General features: G+C 38.6%; 1 protein-coding gene across 1 annotated transcript in view; it reads right to left on the reverse strand.

Annotated features, from left to right (window-relative positions):
* Window positions 1-2500: 2500 nt before the first annotated feature.
* The window catches only part of MYOZ2 (myozenin 2), a 39050-nt gene continuing 24699 nt past the window's right edge, over window positions 2501-16851 (reverse strand). The window contains exons 5-6 of the mRNA XM_002717224.5: window positions 15941-16124; window positions 2501-2926 (exon numbers count right to left, since the gene is read on the reverse strand). Of these exons, the coding sequence (XP_002717270.2) occupies window positions 2692-2926; window positions 15941-16124 (419 nt within the window). The 3' untranslated portion in view covers window positions 2501-2691. The remainder of the gene's footprint in view (window positions 2927-15940; window positions 16125-16851) is intronic.

A 16851-nucleotide genomic window follows, 5' to 3' on the forward strand; every position in this document is an offset into this window, starting at 1 on the left:
CTATCTTTCAAATAAATAAAATAATTTTTTAAAAAAGGAAATAAAATTTTTTACGTTGAGAACTTTTACAATAGTTTTCTCACAGGATATCTGTAAACATAAAATAATAGTAAATATATACGTATTAAGTTGCCTCTATAAAGCAGTGAGTATAGTGCTTGACATTCACTAGTCCATCCGTTATTTTCATCTGTTTTGATAATATGTCTCCTTTTTCTGTATTTCATGTATGCAAATGCAAGTGGAAAAAATCCCACAATTTTTCTGCTGTTCTAAAAAGACTTTCATATTTCTTCTGACTTTGAAAGATTTGGCTGTTTTTCAGGTCAATGGAAAACCCATTCAAAATTCCTTCTGGATTCTTAGTTGTGCAGCAACCAGAACAAAATTTTGGCATTTCTAAAAGTGTCAGCTGAGGTAGAATTAATAGATGCTTCCAGGAAAATAAGAAACAGGAGAGTAAACAGAAGGTTAGCTTTTTATTTTCTACCCAATGTTCAAAAAAAAAAGAAAGAAAAAGAAAAAACACTTAGGGTTTTCCCATTTTAAGTACTCTTTTATGACACTTGGAAAAATGTTTCATAGCATGTTCAGTTGCTAGTCCCCTTTTAGTAGCTGACAGATTGATTAAACATCATATAGTTTAATTATGCATATTTGGAGATGGTTGAAATCATGTAATTCCATTTCACTAAAAAATAGTGACTCACTCCATGATGTTATATAGAATTAAGCCATTTTATCAAAATGCATAATAGAATTTTTTTAAAGATTTATTTATTTATTTATTTAAAAGGCAGAGTTACAGAGAGGCAGAGGCAAAGACAGCACTCTTCCATCCCCTAGTTCACTCCCCAGAAGGCCACAATGGCTGGAGCTGGGCTAATCCAAAGCCAGGAGCCAGGATCTTCTTCTGGGTCTCCCAAACAGGTGCAGGGGCCCAAAGACTTAGGCCATCTTCTACTGCTTTCCCAGACCATTAGCAGAGAGCTGGATTGGACATGGAGCAGCCAGGGCTTGAACCAGCACCCATATGGTATGTTGGCACTGCAGGAGGTGGCTTTACCATCTATGCTACAGCGCTGGTCCCTAGAATATGATTTTTTTTTTTAAGATTGAAATAATCAGGGGCCAGAGCTGTGTCATGGTGGGCTAAGCCTCTCTGCCTGAGGCACTGGCATTCCCATATGAGCACTGGTTCGTGTCCCGGCTACTCCTCTTCCAATCCAGCTCTCTGCTGATGACCTGGGAAAGCAGTAGAAGATGGCTTGAGTGAGCTCCTGCATCCACATGGGGGACCCAGAGGAAGCTCCCAGGATTGGCTCAGCCATTTGGGGAGTGAACCAGTAGATGGAGGACCTCTCTCTGTGTGTGTGTGTGTGTGTGTTACTCTATCTGTCAAATACATAAATAAAATCTTTTTAAAAATGTTTAAATAAGATAAAAATAATCAAAAATATGGCATGATGGGAACCTCATATATAGTTTATCACAGATGCCAATAGGAAAACATTGAAATTTCTCATGGCCACCAGAAAGGAAGCCCCCAACCATTTTTCGCATCAACAGTACCTGTTCATCATCTTCTATGGTTTTCATCTCTGAAAAAAAATGAATGTCATTTTACGTGAGAGGCAGAGATTGGAGTGGGGTTAGAGAGACAAAGAGAGTTCTTTCATCTGCTCATTTATTCCCCAAATGCCCAAACAGCTAGGGCTGTGTCAGGCTGAAGCCTGGACTGTGGAGCCTCCTCTTGGTCTCCCCCATGGGTATCATGGACCCAAGTAAGTAACTGAGCCATCATCTGTTGCCTCTCAGGGTGCCCACCAGCAGGAAGCCACATAGGAAGTAGAGGAACTAGGACTCCAACTTGTGCATCCCAACTGGCATCCTAACCACTGTGCCAAATGCCCATTCCACTTCTCTCTCTCTCTCTCTCTCCCTCTCTCTCTCTCTTTAAGATTTATTTTATTTAGTTGAAAGGCAAAGTTACAAGGAGAGGTAGAGACAGAGACAGAGAGGTCTTCCATCTGCTGGTTCACTCCCTAGATGGCCACAATGACTGGGGCTGGGCCAGGCCAAAGCCAGGAGCTGGGAGCTTTATCCAGGTCTCCCATATGGGTGCAGGAGCCCAAGGACTTGGGCCATCTTCCACTGCTTTCCCAGGCCATTAGCAGAGAGCTGGATCGGAAAAGGAGCAGTCAGTATTCGAACTCGTGCTCATATAGGATGCTGGAGCTGCAGGCGGCGGCTTCAACCCATTGCACCACAGTGCTGGCCCCCTACTTTTGCTCCTAAATAAAACTCTGAGGGAGTCTGCACACTGTGCATTGTATTTTGATGATAGGGTCTACTTGAAAAATGTATTCTGGAGTAAGTCCTATTAAATGAAACAAAGATTAAACCCCTCATTAGTTACTCTTCCTTGTGAACTATCACAACGAAAAAGAGCTGGATTGTTTAAATTAGTTGAAATAAATTACAAATAAAGATACATGAGTTAAAAGCTTTTTAAAATAAGATTTTAATTGTTGATCTGAGATTGAAATTGAATGCCATACAAGAAAAATTGCTACATCTCTATTAATTTATTGCTGCTAATGAAGAATGTAAGTGGCTTTGCCAGTAAATAGTATAATAAAACAGCAACTTTTATATGTATATGGTTTTGTGGCTCATACACCTTTCTTTTCATAGGTCTTCAGATTCCGGTACAGTGGCTTCCTCCGTGGGTTCAGTTGTTATCACTATGGGGATATTCTCAGATATCCAACCCTTAGGAGTCCTGTTAAAGGACCGTCTGCCAGAAAGAGGATTGGAAAAGACCATGAACCTGGGATCTGTTAGCAGGAGTAGCTCAAAATCTGGAACTTTGAATTTAACCATTTTTGATGCTTTTTCAAAACCTCCAAATGGGGTGGCAACCCTGTGGGAAATGAAAAAGGAATGTTAATTAATGTTCAAATTTATTTGCTAGAAAGTCAATAAGAATTGAATTCATAGTGCTATGAGCACACTATTATGCTCTATTCTAAGTATGGTTGTCAATTTTCAACCTCTGAGGCAAAGGTTTTCATGTAAGGACCATACCTTTAGGATAAAAAGAGGTATTTAGTAAGAGATCAGTGTAAAATATATTTTTATGTACCTTTTATTTGGAACTAGCCTATTTCATATATCCAGAGCTCCTCACAAACTTTTCTCACCTTTGTGCCTCTGCTAACAACGTTTTCCCTTTGGATGATGTTTCTTCCCTGCCTTTTTCTGCACTTGCACTTGTCCTGTGCCCTTTTTTTTTCCCCCAACTTCTCTCCAACTAGCCCAGACCTCACTTCCTTTGCCAAATCCCTGTAGAATGGACTGCGTTCTGTTCATCATTTGGTGCTTGTCCTATGGCACTTGGTGGTGTCAGCTTCACTTTTAAGAATACAGTTTGGTTTGAGGCATCTGATCTCTGAAGTCTTTAGGGAAAGAAGCATGTCTTTTGCATCGTTCAATCTCTATCTCAAAAACCTCAAAAATACCTTCATTTGTCCCCTAAATAAAGTCCAGCTTCTATATCTTGGTTTTTAAGGCCCCACATAACTTTCCAGCTTTGTTTGATTTAGGCATTAATTTATTTGTTTCCTCAGTGCCATGCACAGTTCTAAGTGAACAATCTGTCAAAGTTCCAACTGCTCTGTTGTAATGAAGCAGACAGAAAACAAACATAAACATACAGAAAAGCACTTAATAGTGGTTAAGAGCCATGTAGAAAATTAAAATAGGGTGAAACACTAGTAAACAGTGGATGACTAGTTGCTGTGGATTGAATCATCAGGGAGGACTTCTCTGGAGAAGTGACATTTAAACTGCCACCTGTAGGGCAGAAGTCAGCTGCGTACAGGCTGACCAGGGCACAGCGGATTTCCAGTAGAGGGACTGGCTCAGGCCAGGAGCCTACGGCAGATGTAATGTTGGCATGCTCAGAACAAGAAAGAGGCCTGTTCACTCAGCTGTGGATGAGGGTGGGGCCACAGGAAGAGGAGACAGAGACCAGATTGTGTGGAGCTTTGTCCAAGTAAGGAATACGGATTCCCTTCTAAGGATGGCACCATTGTGGGGTGTTCTACAGGGCAGGAATATAATCAGGTCAAGATGTATGAAGATCATTCAGGCTGCTGCGGCTGCGTGAACAGATTCTAAGAAGACTAGTGTAGATGGAGGGAAGATGCTACAGCAATTCAAGTGGGAACTGAAGTCTTGGGTTCAAGATGTTTTCTGTGAAGATGAACAAAAGCAGGTAGCTTCGGGATCTATTTGAGAGGTAGACTCAGCAGGATTTGCTGCTAAATTATAAGTGAAATGGAAAGATCAACTCCTAGGCTTACAATTTTAGCAACTGAGAGAAGACTGATAGAAGAACAGGCTTGGTGTATGGGTGGAAACTGTGCTTTAGACATGACATTTGAAGAGGTAAACCACGTAGTTTTTGCCATTTTCACTTTCCTGCACACTTTGTTCCATCCAAAGGAAATAACTACCTGCTCTGCCCACTTATGCATGTCTAACCCAGTGCCTTTGCTCATTCTCTCTCTCTCTCTCTCTCTCTCTCTCTCTCTCTCTCTCTCTCGTTTCTCTGCATGGACTTTCTGACTCTTATCACTACATACTAATTCCCCTTTAAGGTATGCATATACCGAGGGCACTCCATTATGTGATGCAAAGAAATGGGATGCAGGCCTTCCAAACCATAGCTTAATCCACAATGCCTGCCGCCTCCCCCTTTTTAGGTTTTAGTTCACATTTAACTTTCTCCTTGACTCTTTTCCTACCTCCCACAACAGAAGTAAGCTCTCCTCCTCTAGTTCCCACAGACTATTTTCACCTCCTCTGCAACTCTGTTTTCCATATTTCATGATATCCACTGGTATGTCTGTTTTATTTCTTACCAGACTGCATTACAAAAGGATTGGAATTCTCTGTGATGCAACTTTGTGACTTATTACAATATACTTGTATGATACATTGTACCTAGAAGGTCCTCATAAACATTTAGACAGTAGAAACTGGCAAGACTACATACTGGCAGATTCTCCAGAATTGTGGGGAAGATTATTTAGAAGCCTGAAAGAGATCTCACTTTCTCTGTATCTCAATTAGTCTTCTGTCTTTTTTTTTTTTTTTTTTTGAATATCTGAATATCAGGATGTCCTGTATTAAAGTAGTAATAAAGGCATTTATATGTACAATGTGCCACAAATGTGATTGCATTACTTTTTAATTGTTTCAATTGAATCTTTTTCTCACCAAATTGAGTTTACTCTGTCCAAAGGAACAATGCTGCATTCACTGTCTTGTATCTTCCCATAGTTACAGTGTGTGCAGCTTCTATATCAAAAGTTGCCTTTTTATGCTTAGTTACCACTCTGTCTTGGTCCCATTATCCACCAAGTTGGGAATTCTGACAGAGATGGAAAGACCTGAGTAAGAAGCATACAAACTGTTTAAAAAAAAAAAATGGAGAGTGAGCAACAGCAGTTCAAGTTCTCTGCCACATATCCTTGATCCAACCAATCTGATAAGAGCTAAAAGCGTTGGTGCTGTGGTGTGGTAGGTTAAGCTTATGCCTGCAGCACAGCCATTCCATATGGGAGCTGGTTCATGTCTCGCTGCCCCTCTTCAGATCCAGCTTTCTGCTTATGGTCTGGGAAAGCAGTGGAGTATAGCCCATATGCTTTGGTCCCTGCACCCATGTGGGAGACCCTAAAGAAGTTTCTGGCTCCTGGTTTCAGATCAGCCCAACTCGGTGATTGTGGCCATTTGGAGAGTGAACCAGTGGGTGCAAGACTTCTCTCTCTGTCTCTTCCTCTGTCTGTCTGTAACTCTACCTCTCAGATATATAAATAAATCTTTTAATAAAAAGATAAGGGCTAAAGATGACTGTTGCTAATAATGTTGAATGTTAGCACAGCCTGTGAGAACAGCAGGTGTAAAGTGCTCACTGTCACATTTTATTTCAAAATGTCTTTATGCTGCTTTTAACTTGCCATATAATTTGACACTCTCCTTTAAAAAATATTATTATACACAGATGAGAAAGTAATTCCAAAAAGCTCCTGAAAAGTATGTTAATTCAGAAACATTTGAAATCTCACACATTGGTTTGAAAATTTATCATCAAACGTCTTTGACTATTTGGTGCCAAACTTGTAAAACAATAAAATATTGTTTTAAAGCATTCACTGGATATTCTGGGACTTTTGAACTCTGCAATATTTGCAGTTTTGTAGTAAAGATAACATATTCCTAAAATTCAGTCTCTATCAATTAAATTGGACTCCAAATTTGTAATTTTATAGCTCCTCCTCCCCTTTTTTGCATAGATGTGACATGTGGGCTTTGGTAGTTTCTTTTTGTATGAATTCTGGGTTTTGTTTGCAGAACTCTTAATACAAATATCCTCCTAGAGATACTCCTCTTAGCCTACCTTCTCAGTACACTGAGTACATATTTTTTTCTAGCAAGTTCATAAGCCTTCATTACCAGACAGTATCTCAGTCCATCTGAGAGAGCCAAATGATAATAATGAATATGGATTATTTCTCCAGAATTTTCTAGAAGCAAGTCGAAATGAAACACATGATCTAAACTCTCAAGAACTTGCAAACTGTTGAGCAGATAGTAAAGTTATTTTCCATAGAAATGCATATTAAGTTATGGCAAAGAACTCTCCCAGAATACACAAGATGTAGATGATACCATAGATAAATAACTGAATCAATAACAGTTAAAATAGAGACTATTCAAGATTCTTAAAGAAGAAATCACAAACATGTACAGAGGATATGATAGAAGATATTTTTCTGACTTGAAGAGTTTGTAGAGCAAAATGAGTCACCAAATTCTACATAAAATCCATGAGAAAGAAACAAAAATACTACCTAGACATTATTTTTCAGAACTTTAAGTTCTTTTTTTTTTTTTTTTTTTTTTTGGACAGGCAGAGTGGACAGTGAGAGAGAGAGACAGAGAGAAAGGTCTTCCTTTGCCGTTGGTTCACCCTCCAAAGGCCGCCATGGCCAGCGCGCTGCGGCCGGCGCACCGCGCTGACCCGAAGGCAGGAGCCAGGTACTTCTCCTGGTCTCCCACGGGGTGCAGGGCCCAAGCACTTGGGCCATCCTCCACTGCACTCCCAGGCCACAGCAGAGAGCTGGCCTGGAAGAGGGGCAACCGGGACTAGAACCCAGTGTGCCGGAGCCGCAAGGCGGAGGCTTAGCCTAGTGAGCCGCGGCACCGGCCCACAGAACTTTAAGTTTTTAAAACATGATGAGCCATGGCGCAGGGTGGGGAGAGAGGTGGGGACTGAGACACTGCATTCATTTCTAGTCAGTTTCCAGGTAATGGCAGTGCTGCTGGTTTATGGCCACACTCTTGGAACCAAAGGCTTCACGTGATTGTCTCATTCAAGCCTCACAGTCACCTTGTAGGTTGGTTGTTTTTGGAGTCCCATTTAACAGGCACAGATAAGTTAAATGACTCAGCCTTATGTCAACCACTTATGAAGTTGTGAGACAGGATTTGAAGCCAGGCAGCCAGACTCACTGGAGTCGCATTTTCCTAGGTACTATCTGTTTCCAGTGCACCCACCAAGAAATTATTAAAGAACATTGGACTTTCTGAGTTCATTTTCTAAGTATAGTATTGTGCTTAGAAATCTCAACCAACTTCAGCTATGTCTAAATGACATCAAGCCAGGGTGCTGTCACCTTATGATACAACTAACTGATTCAAATGTGCTACATTGTATGTTCTGATTTAATGACTTGAAAAGACTTTGTGATTCAAATTTGATTCAGTACAAAACAAAAGTTCTTGAATGTTGAAGATATACAAGATAATATTTTATCACTTGAAAATCTTAACACTCTTAAAGTGTTTATTTGTGGGCTCATTTATTTATTCATAAGACAAATTACTGATTTCGTATCATGTCTGGACACTTGGCTACGTGATATGGAGTTCAAGATGAAAAGACTATGGTATCTTAGGCCTTAACCTCAATGAGTTCATAGAGAAACAATGAAACCTGAGAAACAATGAAACGGAATAAGCTAGGGAAGCATATCTTGAATGCAGCAGAGCCAAGAATAAAAAACACCTTACTCTGCTTGGCGGGTCAGGAAGATGCTTCTTCAGCATATAGTCCTGGATCAGAACCAGCTGCAAGATTTGTAGGGCCCAATGCAAAATGAAAACACAGGGCTCTGTCTTCAAAAATTAAGAATTCCAAGACAGGAAGAGTAGAATACTAAACCAAGCATGGTTCTCCTAAATGCATAATTGCACAGCACAGCCGTCATTGAGGTTTCAAGAATGGTTCTTCACTGGATCCAAGAGGCTGCTACTGAACATTTCTAGAATTAAGTTGAGTTTGGGTAATTAATCATGTATTTAGCATTCAAGAAATGAATTTTACTATCATTTTAAAATTTTTGAATAAGTCAAAAAAGAAATACTCTGTACTACAATCCAGTATATGTGTTGTGCATTTAATGGATTGCTTTTTCCCTTTTTAATCCAGTTCTGTCTTGTTTTTTTCCTACCATCTGTGGGTCATTTTCTTCTCTTGTAAAGGAAAACATTCCCTTCTGTTCCATCACCCATCTCCTACTTCCTGCCACAGATCCAGTGAAAGTTTGCTGTCTGGAAAGCAAAGTTTCCTTTGCTTTGCTTTGGCACCGCAGACGATATATCCTGTTTGTTTGAATTTTGTTGCCCTCAACACACAAATTAAAGAGATTCCACTAACAGAAATGTTGTCATTCAAAGCAAGAAACGACTTGTAAAAGTTTTAAGATCTCTGAAAATAGTTTCAAGTTTTAGTCAAAGTTAGTGAAGCAAAAATTTCCACAGAAATATTTAAAATAGTCTACTGAAAGAAAATCATGCATTTCTTTATTCCCATAATATAAATTCTTCAAACATAGATCTGACTTAAAGTGAATTTTATACTTTGCCATCTACGTGTTGAATAACAAAGCTTGTATCACTCAGATTCACGGTTAATAGATGCTTTCTTATTTATGGCAACTGTTGGACTTAACATTTGTAAAAATTAAAAATTTGTGGAATTAATAGTGTGAGACACATAATGCAATCATGATTACTTCTAATTATTTTTATAAGATAAAGAAGTAGGTAATGGGGTCTGGCATTGTGGCTTAGTGGGTAAAGCTACCACCTGCAATGCTGGCATCCCATATTGTGGGTTTGTGTCCCTGCTGCTCCACTTCTGAACCAGACCCCTGCTAACACCAAAGAAAAGCAGCAGAGGATGGCCCAAATGTTTGGACCCCTGCCACCCACGCGGGAAACCTAGAAAGAGCTCCTGGCTTTGGCCCCGCCCTCGTCCTGGCCATTGCAGCCGTCTTGGTAGTCAACCAGGGGATGGAAGCTCTTTCTCTCTCTCTTTATGTCTCTCTCTCCCTTTCTCTGTAACTCTACCTTTCAAATAAATAAATAAATCTTAAAAAAGAAAATGTACGTAGCTAATGTTTGTATAGAAATTAGAATAATATTCTATTCAATATCTAATATATGTTCTGTATTTAAAGGTACTTAAATCATGGAATCATAGAAGTTATTTTACTGATGAGGAAATTAAGGTCAGCAGAGGCTAAGTGATACACTCAAAGTGTTGTTTGCTTTTTGATGCAGAGCTGGAAACTTCTTTGCTCCCAGCTCATTTTTTCTCCTATTATCTCGACTTAATAGAATATTATTTAAATACAGGACAAAAGTTGAATATGCTCAAAAGGAATATGAGAAAATAGAATTGTATTAAACTCCAGGACATTTTGAAATTGTAATTAGGCCTCAGAGACTACTTTTATCCAGTCAATGTGCCAAATGCTGTTCAAGTACACCTTAGAATTCTGTATTTTAATAACAATATCTAATAATTATGTGTAACAGTAAGGAATGACAAAATTATATTGCTTTAGTCCTTGCAAGAATTGTGGGAATATCTGCTTGTTTTTTTCTTTCTCTGTTGTTCCCATTTGTTTTCACAAAAATGAGAAAAATAGATAAATTATAAGAAACTCTTAATGTAATAACATGTTGAATTACTTAAGAAACATAAAGGAAAATGGTACTTATAATAGTTTGATGAGAAACTAAATTTTTGGTTAGATTTTTTTTTCTCATCATCTAAAGTGGTTTGACAAAATATAATCCTGTACATAACCCACAACAAGGCAAATAATAACCCACTATATATATACCTGGAATTGATTTTAAACTTTCTTCTAAATGACTAGATTTTCTTCTGCATTAGTTTCAAAAATGGCTTTTGTCCCATTCAATTTATAGGTGCTCATATGATTTAAAAAAAAAATTTAATGAAGTGTAGTGTAAGATAAAAAAAGTGTGGACTTGGGCTATGGTAAAGTAGGTAAAGCCGCCATCTGTGACACCAGCAACCCATATGGGCACTGGTTCCGGTCACAGCTTTTCCACCTCCAATCAAGCTCCCTGCAGTGGACCTGGGAAGGGCCCTTGACACTCGTGTGGGAAGCCATGATGAAGCTCCTGGCTCTTGATTTCATCTTGGCCAAGCTCTGGCCATTGCAGCTATCTGGGTACTGAGGCAGTAGATGGAAGATTCTCTCTCTCCCCCCTCTCTCTCTCTTTCTCTTCCCCTCTCCCCCCTCTTCCTCTCCCCTCCCCCTCCCCCTCCTCCTCCCCCTCCTCCCTCTCCCTCTCTTTCTCTGTCTCTCCCTCTCTATCTCTGACTTTCAAATAAATAAATTTTTTTTAAAAGTAAGAAGTACACAAAGTTTTTTATTGAAGTAAAAAATAGACAAAGAAAAGCACACAAATCATAGGTAAAAATCAATAAATACTACTTAGTTTCTAATTATTTGTTGCTGGTATGTAAAAATATCAGTAATTATTATGTAGACCAATTATAGGCTTATACTAAATTCATTTACTTATTCTAATGATTTCCCTGTAGCTTCTTTTGAATGTATTGTGGACATAATTGTGTCATTTGTAACTAATGACTTTCAGTTGTTCTTTTTTTTTTATTCTCATCTTATTATCTAAGGGGTCAACAAATAATATCTTTGTCTGAAAATGTGTATTTTTTATTTTAACTTTTTCCTTTAAAGATTATTTCACTGATAAATTATGATAGTTGACAGTTATTTACTAATTTTAAAACTGTTATTCTACTGTCTTCCATGACTTCAGCTGGGAAATCAAGTATCTTATTTTGGCTCTTTTTAACATAGTGCACTGTTTATTCCTTACTGTTCAATTTTTTTATTGTCTGTTTTTGTTTAGTTTTGTTTGAGAGGTAGAGAGAGTCAGAGAAAGAAAGAGGGAGAGAGGATAAGAGAAAGAGAGCTTCCATCCATGGGATGCTCCCTAAATGTTCTCAGAAGTTGGGGCTGTGGGAGCTGGTGCTGTGGCGTAGCAGGTAAAGCTGCTGCCTGCAGTGTCAGCATCCCATATGGCTGCTGGTTCTAGTCCCAGCTGCTCCATTTCTGAGCCAGCTCTCTGGTGTGGCCTGAGAAAGCAGTGGAAGATGGCCCAAGGCCTTGGGCCCCTGCACCCACGTGGGAGACCCAGAAGAAGCTCCTGGGTTCTGCCTTTGGATCGGCACAGCTCCAGATGTTGTGGCCAATTGGGGGGTGAACCAGAGGATGGAAGATCTCTCTCTCTCTGCCTCTGTCTCTCTGTAACTCTGACTTTCAAATAAACAAATAAAATCTTAAAAAAAAAAAAAAAAGTTGGGGCTGGAGCAGGAAATGAAGTCCAGGTCTCCCATTTGGGTAGCAGGAATCCAATTTCTTGAACCATCACTGCTGCCTCAGGGTCAGCATTAGCAGGAAGCTGGACTCAGGAGAGCAAATTCTGGAACTGAACCCTAATACTCAGATATGGGACAATGGCATTTTCACAAGCAGGCTAAATGCCTGCCCCTCTTTTGTCTTTTGTTTGCATTCATGTTGTTTTGTGTGGCTTACTTTGTATTTCCCTCCTTTGGGCTTGATGCCTCACATCAATTTCAAAAAATTGTTGGCCATTCCTCCAATATAGTCCTCTTCTGAGACTCCAGCTACACACATGTTGACATATTTGTTACTGCTCCAAGTGTATCTTCTGCTCTTTTACTACATTTTGAAATTTTCCCATATGCTTTCATTGTAATATTTTCTTATCAGTTTACCAATCCTCTATTCAACCATGTCTAATCTATCATTAATTGCATTTAATAGTTTTTTAAAACATTTCTTTCTTTCAATATAATGCAAGTACAGAAAATTTCAAGGCATGTACATAATGTTTATAAAATGAACAATCTCAGAATGTCTACAGACATTAAGAGCTACTCGAGCTCCATCCATGTCCTGGCCCAATCACAAGTCCCTCCTACCTAGAGCTGTAGTCAAGTCCTGGCATTTATAGTGATATAAGCTCATAAAATACTTTTAAGGCTTTGAAATCATTATAATAAGTGAAATAAGTCAGTCACAAAAAGACAAACTCTGTTGATTCCACTTAAATAAAGCAGTCAGAGAAGCAAAAATCATAGCACCAGAAAGCAGATGGTAGTCATCAGAGACTTGGGGAAGTTACTACTCAGTGGGCACAGAATTCCAGTTTTAGAAGATGAAAAGAGTTGTGGAGATGTATAATGATTATAGTTACTCAACATTATGAATCAGAATGAATTCTTAATACCACTCACTTGTACACTTAAAAATGGTTAAGATGTACATCAACCGTCAGGACAAGAGCTGATCAAGTCACTGTTTCTCATAGTGTCCATTTCACTTCAACAAGTTTCCCCTTTGGTGCTCAGTTAGTTGTCGCCGATCAGGGAGAACATACGATATTTGTCCCTTTGGGACTGGCTTAATTCACTCAGCATGATGTTTTCCAAATTCCTAACAGGGATCACTTTTCAGTTAAAATTTAAACACCTAAGGATAATTCTGTGTTAATTAAAGAGTTCAACCAATAAACAAGAATAGTGTCTGCAAATACTAGCTGATAGAATAAAAAAGGGAGAGAACGATCCAACATGGGAAGTGAGATACACAGCTGACCCATAGAATGGCAGATGTCCTAAACAGCACTCTGGCCTCAGAATCAGCCATTAAGGCATTCAGATCTGGCTGAAAAGCCCATGAGAGTATTTCAGGCATGGAAAGCCAAGACACTCTGGGGAAAAAAAATACCTAAATGAAAGTTCTCCACGAGTGAGATCCCAGTGGAAAGAATGGGTCATCAAAGAAGGAGGTACCTTTCTCTGAAGGGAGGAGAGAACTTCCACATTGACCATGGCCTTGTCTAAATATGATCAGAGTCAGTGAACTCAGGGGGCTTCCATAGCCTTGGCAGCTCATGACAAGAGCCTAGGGTGATTACTGAGGCCATAAACAAGAGTGTCAATTTGTTAAGTCAACAACAGGAGTCACTGTGCACTTACTCCTCATGTAGGATTTCTGTCCTTAGTGTGCTGTACATTGAGATTTAATGCTATAACTAGTACTCAAACAGTATTTTTCACTTTGTTTCTGTGTGGGAGCAAACTGTTGAAATCTTTACTTAATGTATGCTAAACTGATCTTCTGTATATAAAGAGAATCGAAAATGAATCTTGATGTGAATGGAAGGGGAGAGGGAGTGGGAAAGGGGAGGGTTGCGGGTAGGAGGGACGTTATGGGGGGGAAGCCATTGTAATCCATAGCTGTACTTTGGAAATTTATATTCATTAAATAAAAGTTTAAAAAAATGGTTAAGATGGTAAATTATGTGTTATGTGTATTTTACTGCAAGAAAAGATTTTGAAGAAAACACCCCATTGTAGAGATGACTTGAGACTCTGAATGGAGCCATCTTCCAGAGAGAATTTGCTTTTTCATGGCTGGCAGTTTGAATGAGGGGAGGTGGCCTTATCCGATCTAAGACAGTGTTGATTAGGAGTGACGTTAGTTGTGTGAAGGCTGATCTAATTCTTGTTTGCCCTTACTCCAATGGACACCATTGGAGGGTTCCTGTCTGAAAATACAAAATATTTGCTTGGGCTCATCCACCCTGGAAGACCGTATCCTTCTATTTTTGGTCTTTCCAGACCTGACACTATTGGGAGATTTGATCGCAAGTGTCCTGAGGGGAATGTGGGTTTATATCACTGAATTTCCCTTTCTTCAGGACAGGGCATCTGGGCTTCTGGGACCACTTCCTTGGTAGCTTTTCAATCATTTTAAAAATAATTTTTAAAACTTGCTTTTCTAGTTTTTTCCTGAAATTGTTCTGATGTGAACTTGTATACCATACCTGGAAATAGAAATACTACTTTAAGAAGTTGTTACATACTCATTCACTCAACAAGCATTTAAACCCAAAGATATGATTACACTGTTTAATTGTCAAGTGGACTTCTAAGGCAATCTATAGAATAGACAAAGCTTTACACTTTTATGCTTTTGTGTACATACATAAGAACAAAAGGCATCTTAAAGCTAACAATGTCTATGCATTGCATCATGTTTTGTTTCATAGGTTAATATATTCTCATATTTTTATTTGTATGTTGATGTATATGTAAAAAGGAATAAGATTTTCTGGAGTAAAAGAAACTTACTGGCAGATTAAATTCTCTCTCTGACACACACACATCCATATACACACAATGTGAATATGGTACATTGACAAAAGCTTTGCTTGTACACAGGGAGTGCCTTTTCCTAGTGGATGGGATTGTGCTCGTTGATATAGCATTTGTGTAATCGATAGGCACCTCTGACCCAAATACCCTAGGATGCTTGTAGAACTGAAAGCAAGCGGCTCAGCAGGTTTGGGGTACTGAAGCCTCAAGTTACACAGACGTCTCACAGCATCTTTTAAGCACTGATCTCAAAAACAGGCCTGAAATTTTCCCTTAGTCTCCATTTTTCCCTAGTGTTTTGCTTTTATAATTTTCTAGACTCTCATTTTGGAAGAGAAAAGTATGGCCTTGATAAGAATGGGCCTTCAACCGCCTTTCTCAGCCACTCCTGAATAGCTCTTCAAATTCTATGGAACATCAAAAAAAGTATGGTATGCCTCATTTATGCAATAGATGAATTACTAGTAGAGCAGCATGTGAAAACTAAGATTTTAGTATATAATAATTTATTTATTTAGTATATAATAAAGAAATAAGGATTGCTATTTAAGTGCAACCCATGTATCAATCTTTTCTGTAAATCTAAGATTAACTCCTTAATTTGTTCATTTTAGGTGAATAGTTCTTAAATAGTTAGTGTGAGACAGCATATGGAAAACATTTTATTCCAAAAGTGAAGTCAAGCATGGATGATGGTGACATTAAAAATATTCAGTATCCCCGTGGAAATGACAAAAAATGAGTAAGAGGGAAAAAACATGGCCACCATATAAAACATACTACAGACATTATTTGCAAATATTTTTGGTAGCATAAATTTTGGTTTGTACATGTGCTGAACTTTTGGAGGATCAAGTCTGTACAATACCTACAATGTAGCCTAATCTCTGTAATTCTCATAGCCCTGAATATGAACTATTTCTGAAATTTTTTTAATAGTACTATGAATAAACACAAGCTAATATATTAACTTTTCCATTAGAAAAAGTTTTTAAAACATCATTTTTTAAAAGTGGAGGGATAATCTTGGTGTTGTAACAATAGTAGTTTCTGAGTCATTTCCTGTATTTTTAGATGAAAATGATCCAAGATTTAAAATATTAGTAATAGTGCAAAAATGAGTCTTTGCCTAGGCTTATAAAAGATCTATTTAGATTCTGTTCTTAAAAGAAAACCATTTTTTTTCAACCACAAAATTCAGTTCTCTGCATCATGATAGGAAATCTTAGTGTTACATGCCAACAGTGTCACCCAAGACAGCTGAGTTACCTGTTAAAGCTCCTGTAATCGGGCAGCTCTGCCTTTCCTTCAGGCTTGAAAAGCTTAGGGTACAAAGCTTCTAAAAGCTCTGGGTCATCACCAATGGCCTGTTCCCAGGGAGACTGGTAGTACTTAGGGACAGCTGTGGTGTTGAATCTTTCTGGAGGAATTTCCTTCAGTGGTCCAGAATATCCTTTGGAAAAATGCAACAAGAATAAGTAAACAGAGTGCCTGAGAGTTACTAAACTCCACCTAACATCTTGCCATGTTTAATTTTTTATGCTGGGGTAAATTTATAAGAATGCATTCTTTCCCTATCTCTCAGCAGCAGTCTGTAAGAAAGACATTTTAAAAACACTTTAAGCTTACAGGATTTTAAAAAGAAACCATTTTCAAACTGTTCAAATTTTCCAAATCATACTGTTATTTTTTTCCTTGACTAAATGAAAGATCTCTGTGAGTGAGATCCCGGTGGAAAGAAGGAGCCGTCAAAGAAGGAGGTACCTTTCTCTGAAGGGAGGAGAGAGCTTCCATTTTGATTATGGCCTTGTCTAAATAATGTCAGAGTTTGTGAACTCAAGAGGCTTCCATAGCCTTGGCAGCTCATGACAAGAGCCTCGGGTGAGTGATCACTGACCTTGTAAATAAGAGTGTTGATTGTTAAATCAACAACAGGAGTCACTGTGCACTTGCTCCCCATGTAGGATCTCTGTCCTTAATGTGTTGTAGTTTGAGAATTAACAGTAAAACTAGTCTTCAAACAGTACTTCATACTTTGTGTATCTGTGTGGGTGCAAACTGTTGAAATCCTTACTTAGTATAGAGTTAATCTTCTGTATATAAAGATAATTAAAAATGAATCTTAATGAAAAATGGGATGGGAAAGGGAGTAGGAGGTGGGATGGTTTGGGGGTGGGAGG

Source organism: Oryctolagus cuniculus, chromosome 8 (genome assembly GCF_964237555.1).
Source record: "Oryctolagus cuniculus chromosome 8, mOryCun1.1, whole genome shotgun sequence".
Classification (NCBI taxonomy): domain Eukaryota; kingdom Metazoa; phylum Chordata; class Mammalia; order Lagomorpha; family Leporidae; genus Oryctolagus; species Oryctolagus cuniculus.